The 14,284-nt window shown below is 42.5% G+C and overlaps 1 protein-coding gene across 3 annotated transcripts in view; it reads right to left on the bottom strand.

The window, feature by feature from the left end:
• The window catches only part of DDC (dopa decarboxylase), a 108,933-nt gene that overhangs the window by 41,292 nt on the left and 53,357 nt on the right, over window positions 1-14,284 (bottom strand). For all 3 annotated transcript variants that reach the window (XR_005724410.1, XM_040260225.1, XM_040260226.1), the window contains exons 8-9: window positions 12,475-12,569; window positions 7,535-7,602 (exon numbers count right to left, since the gene is read on the bottom strand). Coding sequence is in view for 2 of the 3 variants with exons in the window: in XM_040260225.1 (XP_040116159.1) it covers window positions 7,535-7,602; window positions 12,475-12,569 (163 nt within the window). In the remaining variant the exon portion in view is untranslated. The remainder of the gene's footprint in view (window positions 1-7,534; window positions 7,603-12,474; window positions 12,570-14,284) is intronic.

Here is a 14,284-nt window from a genome sequence, read left to right as displayed (position 1 = left end):
ATGGTAATGATGACCCTGTATGCAAGACAGCAAAAGAGACACAGATGTGTAGAGCAGACTTTTGGACTCTGAGGGAGAGGGAGAGGGTGGAATGATTGGGGAGAATGGCATTGAAACATGTATACTATCATGTAAGAAACGAATCACCAGTCTGTGTTCGATGCAGGATGCAGGATGCTTGGGGCTGGTGCATGGGAATGATCCGGAGGGATGATGTGGGGTGGGAGGTGGACGGGGGGTTCATGTTTGGGAGCTCATGTATACCCGTGGTGGATTCATGTCAATGTATGCCAAAACCAATACAGTATTGTAAAGTAAAATAAAGTAAAAATTAAAATTAAAAAAAAAAAAAGAAATGAGGACAACCTCAGAGACTTCTGGAACAATGTTAAATGCCCAACATTCAAATGATGGGAGTCCCAGAAGAAGAAGGCAAAAAGAAAGGCCATGAGAAAATACTTGAGGAGATAATAGTTGAAGACTTCCCTAAAATGGAGAAGGAAATACACAGTCAAGTCCAAGAAACCCAGAGGGTCCCAAACAAGAATAACCCAAGGCAAAAAACCCCAAGACACATATTAATCAAATTAATGAAGATCAAACACAAAGATCAAATATTAAAAGCAGCAAGGGAAAAGCAACAAATAACACACAAGGGGATTTCCATAAGGATAACAGCTGATCTTTCAATAGAAACTCCACAGGCCAGAAGGGAATGGCAGGAGATACTTAAAGTGATGAATGAGAAAAACCTACAACCCAGGTTACTGTACCCAGCAAGGATCTCATTCAAACATGAAGGAGTAATCAAAAGCTTTCAGTTCAGTTCAGTTCAGTCACTAAGTCATGTCCAACTCTTTGCAGCCCCATGAATTGCAGCACGCCAGGTCTCCCTGTCCGTAACCAACTCCTGGAGTTCACTCAAACTCACATCCATCAAGTCAGTGATGCCATCCAGCCATCTCATCCTCTGTCGTCCCCTTCTCCTCCTGCCCCCAATCCCTCCCAGCATCAGAGTCTTTTCCAATGAGTCAACTCTTTGTATGAGGTGGCTAAAGTATTGGAGTTTCAGCTTCAACATCAGTCCTTCCAATGAACACCCAGGGCTGATCTCTTTTAGAATGGACTGGTTGGATCTCCTTGCAGTCCAAGGGACTCTCAAGAGTCTTCTCCAACACCACAGTTCAAAAGCATCAATTCTTCGGCGCTCAGCTTTCTTCACAGTCCAACTCTCACATCCATACATGACCACTGGAAAAACCATAGCCTTGACTAGACAGAACTTTGTTGGCCAAGTAATGTCTCTGCTTTTGAATATGCTATCTAGATTGGTCATAACTTTTCTTCCAAGGAGTAAGCATCTTTTAATTTCATGGCTGAAATCACCATCTGCGGTGATTTTGGAGCCCCCAAAAATAAAGTCAGCTACTGTTTCCACTGTTTCCCCATCTATTTCCCATGAAGTGATGGGACCAGATGCCATGATCTTAGTTTTCTGAATGTTGAGCTTTAAACCAACTTTTTCCCTCTCCTCTTTCACTTTCATCAAGAGGCTCTTTAGTTCCTCTTCACCTTCTGCCATAAGGGTGGTAAGATTTACAGACAAGCAAAAACTGAGAGAATTCAGCACCACCAAACCAGCTCCTAAAAAACACTAAATGTTCTTCTCTATACAGGAAACACAGAAAACGTTTATAAACTTGAACCCAAAACAACAAAGTAAATGGCAACAGGATCATACTTATCAATAATTACCTTACATGTAAATGGGTTGAATGCCCTAACCAAAAGACAAAAACTGGCTGAATGGATACAAAAACAAGACCACTATATATGCTGCTAACAAGAGATCCACCTCAAATCTAGGGACACATACAGATGGAAAGTGAAGGGCTGGAAAAAGATATTTCATGCAAATGGAGACCAAAATAAAGCAGGAGTAGCAATACTCATATCAGATAAAATAGACTTTGAAATAAAGGCCATGAAAAGAGACAAAGAAGGACACTACATAATGATCAAAGGATCAATCCAAGAAGAAGATATAACAATTATAAATATATACACACCCAACATATGAGCACTGCAGTATGTAAGGCAAATGCTAACAATTATGAAAGGGGAATTTAACAGTAACACAATAATAGTGGGAGACTTTAATACCCCACTCACACCTATGGGTAGATCAATTAAACAGAAAATTAGCAAGGAAACACAAACTTTAAATGATACAATGAGCTGCTGTTGCTGCTGCTAAGTCACTTCAGTCCTATCTGACTCTGTGTGACCCCATAGATGGCAGCCCACCAGGCTCCCCCATTCCTGGGATTCTCCAGGCAAGAACACTGGAGTGGGTTGCCATTTCCCTCTCCAATGCATGAAAGTGAAAAGTGAAAGTGAAGTCACTCAGTCGTGTCTGACTCTTAGCGACCTCATGGACTGCAGCCCACCAGGCTCCTCTGTTCATGGGATTTTCCAGGCAAGAGTACTGGAGTGGGGTGCCATTGCCTTCTCCTACAATGGGCTAGTTAGACCGAATTGATACCTATAGGACATTTCACCCCAAAACAATGAATTTCACCTTTTTATCAAGTGCACATGGAACCTTCTCCAGGATAGGTTACATCCTGGGCCATAAATCTCGCCTTGGTAAATTCAAAAACATTGAAATCATCTCAAGCATCTTCTCTGATAACAATGAAGTAAGATTAGATGTCAACTACAAGAAGAAAATATTAAAAATACAGACATATGGAGGCTAAATAACACACTTCTGAATAACCAACAAATCACAGAAGAAATTAATAAAAGAAATCAAAATATGCATAGAAATGAATGAAGATGAAAACACAGCAACCCAAAACCTATGGGATTCAGTAAAAGCAGTGCTAAGGGGAAGGTTCATAGCAATGCAAGCCTACCTCAAGAAACAGGAGAAAAATCAAATAAATAACCTAACTTTACACCTAAAGCAACTAGAAAAAGAAGAACCCCAGTGTTAGTAGAAGGAAAGAAATCATTAAAATTAGGGCAGAAATAAATGAAAAAGAAACAAAGGAGACTATAGCAAAAAAACAGCAAAACTAAAAGCTGGTTCTTTGAGAAGATGAATAAAATAGACAAACCATTAGTCAGACTCATCATGAAAAAAGGAGAAGAATCAAATCAACATAATTAGAAATGAAGATGGAGAAAACACAAGAGACAACACAGAAATACAAAGGATCTTAAAAGACTACTATCAGCAACTGTATGCCAATGAAATATACAACTTGGAAGAAATGGATGAATTCTTAGAAAAGTATAACCTTCCAAAACTGAACCCGGAATAAATAGAAAATGTTAACAGATCCATCACAAGCACAAAAATCAAAACTGTAGTAAAAAATCTCCCAACAAACAAATACCCAGGATCAGATGGCTTCACAGTTGAATTCTACCAAAAATTTAGAGAAGAGCTAACACCTATCCTACTCAAACTCTTCCAGAAAATTGCAGAGGAAAGTAAACTGTCAAACTCATTCTATGAAGCCATCATCACCCGAATAACCAAAACCAGACAAAGATGCCACAAATAAAGAAAACTATAGGCCAATATCACTGATGAACATAGATGCAAAAGTCCTCAACAAAATTCTAGCAAACAGAATCCAACAACACATTAAAAAGATCATACATCATGGCCAAGTGGGCTTTATCCCAGGGATGCAAGGATTCTTCAATATTTGTAAATCAATCAATGTGATACACTGCATTAACAACTTGAATGATAAAATATCACATGATTATCTCAATAGATGCAGAGAAATCCTTTGACAAAATTCAACATCCATTTATGATTAAATAAAAAAAACCTTCAGAAAGCAGGTATAAAAGGAACATACCTCAACACAATAAAAGCCATCTCTGATAAACCCACAGCAAACATTATCCTCAATTGTGAAAAATTGAAAGCATTTCCCCTAATGTTTGGAACAAGACAAGCGTGCCCACTCTCATGACTACTATTCAACATAGTTCTGGAAGTATTAGCCACAGCAATCAGAGAAGAAAAAGAAATAAAAGGAATCCAGATTGGAAAAGAGAAAGTAAAACTCTCACTGTTTGCAGATGACATGATCCTCTACACAGAAAACCCTAAAGACACCACCAGAAAATTACTAGAGCCAATCAATGAATATAATAAAGTTGTAGGATATAAAATTGCACAGAAATCCCTTGCATTCCTATACACTAACAATGAGAAAACAGAAAGAGAAATTAAGGAAACAATTCCATTCACCATTGCAACGAAAAGAATAAAATACTTAGGAATAAGTCTACCTAAAGAAACAAAAGACCTATATATAGAAAACTATAAAACACTGATGAACGAAATCAAAGATGACACAAATGGAGAAATACACCATGTTCATGGATCAGAAGAATCAGTATAGTGAAGATGAGTATACTACCCGAAGCAATCTATAGATTCAATGCAATCCCTATCAAACTACCAATGGTATTTTTCAGAGAATTAGAACAAATAATTTCACAATTTATATGAAAATACAAAAAAGCCTCAAATAGCCAAAGCAATCTTGACAAAGAAGAATGGAACTGGAGGAATCAACCTGCTGGACTTCAGACTATACTACAAAGCTATAGTCATCAAGACAGTATGGTACTGGCACAAAGACAGAAATATAGATCAATGGAACAAAATAGAAAGCCCAGAAATAAATCCACGCATCTATGGACACCTTATCTTCGACAAAGGAGACAAGAATATACAATGGAGAAAAGACAATCTCTTTAAGAAGTGGTGCTGGGAAAACTGGTCAACCACTTGTAAAAGAATGAAACTAGAACACTTTCCAACACCATACACAAAAATAAATGCAAAATGGATTAAACATCTAAACATAAGACCAGAAACTATAAAACTCCTAGAGGAAAACATAAGCAAAACACTCTCTGACATAAATCACAGCAGGATCCTCTATGACCCACCTCCCAGAATAATGGAAATAAAAGCAAAAATAAACAAATGGGACCTAATTAAAATTAAAAGCTTCTGCACAACAAGGAAACTATAATCAAGGTAAAAAGACAGCCTTCTGAATGGGAGAAAATAATAGCAAATGAAACAACTGACAAAAAATTAATCTCAAAAATATACAGGCAGCTCCTGTAGCTCAATTGCAGAAAAATAAACGACCCAATCAAAAAATGGGCCAAAGAACTAAATAGACATTTCTCCAAAGAAGACATACAGATGGCTAACAAACACGTGAATAGATGCTCAACATCACTCATTATCAGAGAAATGCAAATCAAAACCACAAATAGGTACCATCTCATGCCAGTCAGGATGGCTGCTATCCAAAAGTCTACAAGCAATAAATGCTGGAGAGGGTGTGGAGAAAAGGGAACCCTGTTACACTGTTAGTGGGAATGCAAACTAGTACAGCCACAATAGAGAACAGTGTGGCGATTCCTTAAAAAATCAGAAATAGAACTGCCTTATGACCCAGCAATCCCATTGCTGGGCATATATACTGACGAAATCAGAATTGAAAGAGACACGTGTACCCCAATATTCATTGCAGCACTGTTTACAATAGCTAGGACATGGAAGCCAACTAGATGCCTATCACCATATGAATGGATAAGAAAGTTGTGGTACATATACACATGGAATATTACTCAGCTATTAAAAAGAAAGCATTTGCATCAGTTCTAATGAAGTGGATGAAACTGGAGCCTATTATACAGAGTGAAGTAAGTCAGAAAGAAAAACACCAATACAGTATATTAATGCAAATATATGGAATTTAGAAAGATGATAACGACGACCCTATATGTGAGACAGCAAAAGAGACAGAGATGTGAAGAACAGACTTTTGGACTCTGTGAGAGAAGGCGAGGGTGGGATGATTTGAGATAATAGCATTGAAACATTTATATTACCAAATATGAAATAGATCACCAGTCCAGATTCGATGCATAAGACAGGGTGCTCAGGGCTGGTGCACTGGGATGACCTTGAGGGATGGGATGGGGAGGGAGGTGGTAGGGGGGTTCAGGATGGGGAACACATGTACACCCATGGCTGATTCATGTCAATGTATGGCAAAACACTATAATAGTGTAAAGTAATTAGCCTCTAATTAAAATAAATTAATTAATTAAAAAAATATTGGAGTTGGTAGCCGTTTTCTTCTCCAGGGGATCTTCCTGACCCAGGGATTGAACCCAGGTCTGCTGCATTGCAGGCAGATTCTTTACTGTCTGAGCCACCAGGGAAGCCCTCGGACAGTGTCTGCACCTGATCAAATACCCCAGCAGAAAAGAATTCCATCTCAACTCAATTTAAAGTTAGAGCAAAGGGAGTTTTGACACGCTATACAAACTATCCTCAAAGCGTTCTCCTTTAGGTAAAATAGGCAAACACAACCACAAGAATACTAACATTCATAAAAACTATAGCTTTTCTAAGTTCTTATTAGCATTTCTGACAAACTTTAACCCAAATACAAATGGGTTTTAAAATCATGTATCAGAGTTTGTGGCTAAGACTGACCAAAAAGAACCTAAAACGGTGGTAAAGAACTTGCCTGCCAATGCAGGAGAGGCAGATTCAATTCCCGGACTGGGAAGATCCTGCGGAGAAGGAAAAGGCAATGCACTCCAATATTCTTGCCTTAGAAATCCCATGAACAGAGGAGCCTGCCGGGCTACGTCCATGGGCTCACAGAGAGTTAGACATGATTCAGTGACTGAACAACAACAACAAAGCACTGAGTGCAGCTTATCTTTAGATAGATAAGTTAAGGTGAACTTGGAGAACTGACTTCAGTTGCTTTCCTCAGCTTCTTAAGGTGGAAATCCATTCCCTTAATTACACAATAAACAGTTTTGCACAAAATTCATGAGAAACTCCTAGATCTAAGGATTCATTAACCAACTTCTTACTCTAATAAACTAAGAAGCAACATCATTTTCTAGTGATCCCATTCCACTCTGGTCTTATTTCTTTAAACATCATCAGTGCAGTGAAATGTCATTCCCTTTAACTTCTGAATTCTTTTTTCTTGCTCTAAATATAACCAATGTGCTGACGGTATGGCTATTAAGAATTTCCAGGGAACTTCTTAGAAAATAGAATTACTTTTCTTTTTGTTTAGCAAATGCTTTTAAGCATTTAGACTTAGATTTATTAAACATTTAAGAATAAAAACATAGAAGCAAATGAATTACAAATAAGTACTAAGGTTAATTTGTATTATTTTGTTGTTGTTGTTAATACTAGGTAAATTAGATCAGATTTTTCTCTGTTAAACTTCTCTTGTGCCAATATGTTCTAGACAACAGCATACGACAGGGTAAGATTTAGTAAGAACTCTACCTATTGTGCAGACATGCAAGCAGGTAGTGTTTTGTGTGTTTCCTCAGCAATGTCACTTCACCTGCCAGGTTTCTTTCATATAAACTTGTCTAAGAAGCAGCATAATTGCAGGGTAATTGACATCTAGTGAACAGGGAAACTTACCACATGGCAGAGCAGTCAAAATTCACCAAGAGCCATTTGTGGGGATTAAAGTTAAATGAATCTGCAAACTGCCAAGGAATAACAACAAAAAGAAAACACTTCAATTATTAATGCTTAGCTAAAAATAAGACCTCATGCAGAGTAATTAACAGTTTGTATTCTCAAATAAAAATCAGTCAGACAGAGTGGGAATCAGGTGAAACTGTGGGGTCTGGGGCTCATGGGCACTTGGGCAGCTATCCCACCTACCTGAGCCTCATTTCATCCATTTCAAATCCTATCTCATGAAACATGAAACTAATATATCTGATTCTGGGCTAAGGCACAAAGGGAGGAAAAGAGCTTTGGACCCAGAGAATCTGGGTTGGCATCTGGGCACAACTGCTTCTCCGTGTGCCTGGATGGGAGTCCTGCTTTGTGGAAAAGTCATGAGATAACAGCCGTGAACGCCTCAGTGCAGGTCCTGAGGGTGATGCAGAAACTGTCTGGTGCAAACCCAGTAACTGTTCTGTGGTTGTAGGGCCATACAGGTGGGGGAGCCATGTGATGGAAAAGTGGCTGTGCTCTTGAGCAGCTCTGGTTATGTCCAGAGAACTGGTGAGAGCAGTCATTGGGTGGAGCTTATAAAATGATGTCACAGGCGGCCCTAAGCCAGCCTCTGCTCATAGAGGGCGAGGGTAGGGACTCACTGAGCTGGTAGGGCTGTGCCTTGGGAGCACCCTGCAGGGCACACCCACAGAACCAGAGCGAGACTATGGTCCAGTGGGTATAAAAGGTATCAGGTTGTTGGCTGGAAAAAAAGCACAAGCTAAAAGCTGAGAGTTATGCTTTATTTGATAGACTTTCCCAGGACTCCAAGCCCAGAAGACAGCAATCTCAGGTCACTCCGAGGGACAGCCCTGAAGAGGGAAAAAGGAGGCCAAACTATATAGGGGTTTTTGCAGCAGAGATCAGGTAGTTGGAACATCAAAACAGTACTGTCAATTAAAGGAAACCAAGGGCTTCCCTGGTGGTTCAGCAGTAAAGAATATGCCTGTAATGCAGGAGATGCAGGGGACAAGGGTTTGATCCCTGGGTCAGGAAGGTCCCCTGGAGGAGGGCATGGCAGCCCACTCTGGTATTCTTGCCTGGAGAACCCCATGGACAGAGGAGCCTGGCAGTGTACAGTCTATAGTGTCGCAAAGAGTTAGACACGACGAAAGTGACTTATCACGCAGGCCAAGGAAACCAAACATGTCAAATTAAGGAATTTAGAGCTTTTGTTTGTGTGGGAAGATGCATGAGTCTGGGCTCAATGAAATCATGGCATCTCAGCTACCTGGGGCCAGTGTGCTGGGCATTCCTATCCTAAGTCCCCACAAGGCTCACTTTCGGGGGCAGCTGTGAGGTGAAGTTTGGATGGCTACAACACCCTTTATTTACTGATGTGGCAGCAACATTTTTCTATGGAAATTTATGTAAGGGATTGGAATTAGATAATATCTAAGGCCTTCCTAAAAATATATGCAAAAATAAATGTGTTAATCCTAATTTGGTGTAGGGCTATCACATTTGGATCAAGGGATGCATTTCAAAGACCTTGGATAACATAAAACATACAGAATTTCAAAGCATATGAAAGGTCATGGGACATTTCTATCATCCATGAGGATGCCCACCCCCAAGAAGAAACACAAACACACTTTATCAGTCATAGTTCAGTGGGCTCTCCTGCTTTGACACTGGTGAATCCCAATTCATTTTTGAGGAAAGTCATAGTTCTACTTCTCCACATAAAATGAGATGTTATTCATATTTTGTGCTGTGTACTTTCAATTTTGCCTAGTCCGAAGGCACATAAAATTTATCCACATTTCAAACTACTAGGCTATTTGACAATTGGAATTTTAATTCACAGGTGCTATGGCAGAAAAGTGGACTGATTCAGCTTAGAAAATACTTTATGCATGTTTCCCAAACTTTATGAACTAGCAAAGTTCTCAGAGTATACGTACCATGATCAACAATGGGAAATGAAAATATCGTAACTAATATACAGCAATCAGGGTCAGCCCATTTTTCATTGAATTGGATGGTTCTTTTACCGATAAGGATGTAATAGAGCAACAACTGTTCTTGTTTCTTGAAATATTTTCTTCTTCATTCCAAAGACACCATCCACATTCATTATATTCAAAACAGTGAGAGGGTCTCTGGACACCAGTGGTAACAATTGCCAACAACTGGCTCTAGGGTCACTCGTCAAGTTCAAGTGTCAGCCTATTTTCAAGTAGGACAAATAAGAGATTTCAACCAGCAAGACTGACTAGAGCAGTCTGTGTTTTCACTGACTTGCCAGAGCACGTGCCCCTGGCTTGTCCTCTGGCTGAGTAACAGGACCTGAGTCCACCTGAGGCCATGTGCCTACATCTATAATTGAAGCGGAGGATGACAGTGGCCTTGCCGAGACCCTAGTTGGGAGGAATCTCCTGGGGGGAAGATTCAAAGTCTCCCCGAGGCTTTGGGACACCTCCCCTCCATCCCGATGAGGGAGGAGCAGGAGGAGGCAGGAGGACACAAAGGGCCAGGAGGGGCCGGAGAGCAGACACTAGATCTGCTGATGGCCACGTCACCCTTCCGCCCACTCTAGGGGTGCAGACTCATTTCCCTCCAAGTTCCAATAAAAAGCAAAGTTGAGAAAGAGGCAGGAAATGACAACGAGTTTCATTTGTTGATAATGAGAAACAAAAGGTGAAAGAAGGGCTTTGTTTGCTAGGAATTTCATTAGTTTCCTCCTGGGGGCTGATCTCTTTAAACCTCTCTGTCTTTCATTACCCACAGGGGTGTTTCTTCCTGCTGATGGAGAGGAAGGCGCTTATCAGCAGGGCTGGGCTGGGTAAACAGGATATTACAGTCCCTTATCTGCCAGCTGAGCAGCCGGCCCTCCCAGCCCAGGGACCATAGGAGGTTGGATGGCATTACTCATTGCTGGGTATGAAACCCTATCTGATACTGATAGGAACTCACTGCAGAGAGATGAGTGGAGTGCTGCCTCACCACTGCGGTGGTCTGACAATTAGACACCACCTCATGAAAGTGAAACTTTGAGTTGTTGGTTCATAGGGAAGAGAAGAGTGTAGTGGGAACAGATCATGAAATTCTACACTAGACACTCAGAAAAGACCAGGCCTTGGGAGGGGCACATACATCCTGATGGATGCTTTGCCCTTGGTCTCTTGAGGTCCCAGGGGAGGGAGACATTCCCAGTGATATGTATCATCACACATAGGACCACAACAAAAGGTATTTACATGGCGGAGAAATTTCTTCTTCATTTCCCAGCACCAAACACCCACCTAACTAATTATCAGCCATAAACTACAGGAGTCAGTGTGAGCACCCTGTTACCAGAACTTCTCATGTACTTTCATGCCTTCCCAAGATTTCCAGAGGCCTCCATGTACCCCCGAGGATTGATCTTAGCCCTTGCACACATTCAGAGATCAATAAGTAATTACTGAATGAATGAGTGAATGGATGGGTGGATGTGATAGAGGCATAAACCAGAATGCATCTTCATTCATTAGTGACAAAAGGATTACTCATTTCAAAGATGAGAATTTTGTATTATGTACCACTGATACCTACTTTTCTAGTATTATGGTGTTATGAGAATTCACATCAGTCATTAGAAAATTGATTGGCAGCAGACAACAGATCAGAGAGAGGCTTGGAGGGACAGTCTCTCCAGGTTGTAGTGGGAAATGAGAATAACATGTACTGTGTGCACAGCTTGCTGTGTGTGGGTGCTGTTTCTCAGCCCTTTAAATATGATCAATGCTTCTGATTTTTATAATAACCCCTCAAAGGAGGCTTGATTATGAAATCCATTTTGTGAGGTGTGGAGAGGTTACTAGCCTGCCCAAGGAAACAAGGTTGGTCTTGGTGCAAAGCCAGGATGCAAACCAGCTGTTCAATCCCAAGACAACACCCTTGATTCCTACACCACGTGAGGCCATGGTCTCAAGAAACCCCTGTCTCTGAGCATGACGTCATTACTGACAAAGCCTGCTGCTCTGGGCCCTTTGCTGCATGTACATCTGAGTCCCTGGCAAGAAGGAACCTCCTGCCCTGTGAGCTGCTGACAGTGAAAACCCACTTGGGTCTGGAATAATTTATTAGGATCTGTCCCTAAGATCATCTCTGTGTGTTAATTCTGCACCCTGGAGAAGCAGACCATCGGTCAACCATTTTGATTGCAGTTTCTCAAAAGAATCAGATTTTTAGGAGGCATTACAAGCCATATATTCCAAATTCTGAGCGTGCAAGGGACATTTAAATGCACCGACGGCTGCTTGTTCCATCTCTATGAATGTGAACATCATGCTCAGTCGCATGATCAGAACACGACTGTGACATTGACTTAGATTGAATAGAATGGTGGGCTGGTTTTTAAAAACTACCCATTGATCCGAAATGCATTAAGATTTTATTTTCTTCCTAAATATTTCCCCATCATCTTATGAACTAAAAATCTATCCTATCATGACAGCTCTACCCAGGATCTGCAGACTGAGAAATAGTATAAACATCAGGTGTGTCTTCTTTGAGAAGACAGTTTTTGGAACCAGGAAGGTTCTCACCCCCTGTCACAGGGAGGTGTAACTTCTAATTATCACAGAAATGGGTATGGAAATCACTTGCTGAAACGAACCACAGTAGCGAAAAATAAAAGTATCACATCCTTATAAAGACAAATCACTGATCACAGTATATATACCTTTTAAAAATGGTCTTGTTGATTTCCTGCCCATTGAGCTCGTCGCAGAGAACTGAGTATGTATAACCAATTCACTTTGCTATACAGCAGAAACTAACACATCAGTGTAAAGCAACTACCCTCCAATAAAAGCTTTAATAAGTAAATAAATAAAAGTGATCTTGTTGAAGAGCACACTCACCTCCACGCCATTCAGAAGATGCCGGAACTCAGGGCAGATGAAGGCACTGCCCGCGTAGGCGGCGTCCACGTGCAGCCACAAGCCCTCCTCGTGACCTGAAGCCCAGAAATGATCTGTGAGTTCTTGGAGGGATGTCCCCGTGCCGGAGTCAAGCGCCTGCCCCATCCCGGCACCTTTTAACATCGTCTGTCAATAGCGTTTGTTGGTGTGATGTCTGCATCCCTGACAGGCGGTGATGCTGAGGCAGCAGCCCTTCATTGTTGCTGGCCCAACAGTGCCAGGCACGGGGACCAGTACGCAGCATGTGCATGGAGGCGAGGGGAGCACCTGGACTTTCAGAGTTGACCCTCAGGCCCAGCAGAGCTCCACGAGACCAGCATACCCGACTCGCATCCAGCTGTCCACGTCCACTCCAGGTATGCACTCTGCTCCGCTCTCCCCGCCTCACTCACTGCCAACTTTCTTTCCAATTCTCTGGGCTCTGAAGCCCTTCCCACAAGCATCTCTTGAGGTTGGGACCACCCACAGTCCCCACTGGTCTCTCTGCCCCGCTCCATCTCCACAGGAAGTCCAGGCACCTATTTTATGCTTCCTGAATCTTCTCAGCTCCTTTCATGAATGTGAATTTTGTGTTCCAGCCACACTAGAAGGGCCTCACAGGACAGGAACCTTCTAGTGGTGAGCTGGGAGAGAGTCCTGTCTGAACGTGCTCCTCAATTCGGCTGCATCTGGGTTCAAATCCCTCCCCCAGGCGCCCACTGCTGTGTGGCCTTACTGCCATGCCACAAGCTCACTCTGCTCTCGGCAAATGGAGATCAAACAGCACTCAGACCCTGAGGGATAAACCAGATGACACTCATGCTGTATCCATCACGACACTAGGACAGACTCAGCGAGGAGCGACACGGTCACTGTGATTATTCCCAGCCTCAGTGCTGGGTGCTTCCCACGGCTGTGAAATACGCAAGCAGGAGAGGTGGTGGGTCTAGATCAAGGGGTGGGCTCCTTCCCTTATGGGGGCGGATGCTGCCCCAGGAGACCTGGATCAGGGCCCCCTTGCAGGGGCCGGTCGGGACCTGCCAATGCATCCACGCAGGTGAATAGATCCACAGTTCACTTTTGCCTGTGTGATGCTGGTTCATCACACACAATGCTATGAGGAGTGAGGACCAGTTCTGAATTCTGCTGATAAAAGATGGAAGATGCATTTCAAAGCAGAGATTCAGTTTGAACTGCAGGATGGAAGGAACGAAAGCCCTCGAAATCCAACGAAAGTTGGATTAAGATCAAATGTGTCTTGGGACAATGATAATTAACACAGAGGGTCACCCTGGGTGCGGCCTAAAGTGCCTGCCCCCGGGGTGCCCTCAGAGCCCCCCTCAGATGTGGCTGTGTGCCAGAAAGGGCACAAAGCTTTAGGAGAAATGGGATCAGGAAAGGACGCAGTGGCCAGCACCCCTGCTGCAATGTTGTCCTCTGTCGCTGCTATAGCTCAGCTCTGCTGAGGGAGGGAGAAGCTTCAGACACGCGTACAGGAGGGACACAAACTCTCAGGGCATGTTTGGGTTCTCCATGGGGCTGCGGAGGCCGCTGTCAGAGGACTGCATTTTCTGCTAGAGGCACTTGAGTAGAGTCTGACAGATGCCAGGGTCTGTGCCCAGCTCAGGCAGACAAGGCAGGAAGGAATACAGCCATGAGGGCAGGAGGAAGGGCATGGAGTTCTGGGGACCCCTCAGCCCTCACCCCGTAAGAAAGATGCTTGTCACACAGGAAAACCACAATCCCTTTCCTTAGCTGGGCCTCGCCTGGG

Source organism: Oryx dammah, unplaced genomic scaffold (genome assembly GCF_014754425.2).
Source record: "Oryx dammah isolate SB20612 unplaced genomic scaffold, SCBI_Odam_1.1 HiC_scaffold_18, whole genome shotgun sequence".
NCBI classification, from domain to species: Eukaryota; Metazoa; Chordata; class Mammalia; order Artiodactyla; family Bovidae; genus Oryx; species Oryx dammah.
Note: the sequence above shows the minus strand (reverse complement) of the source record. Positions and strands in the feature narration are given on the sequence as shown.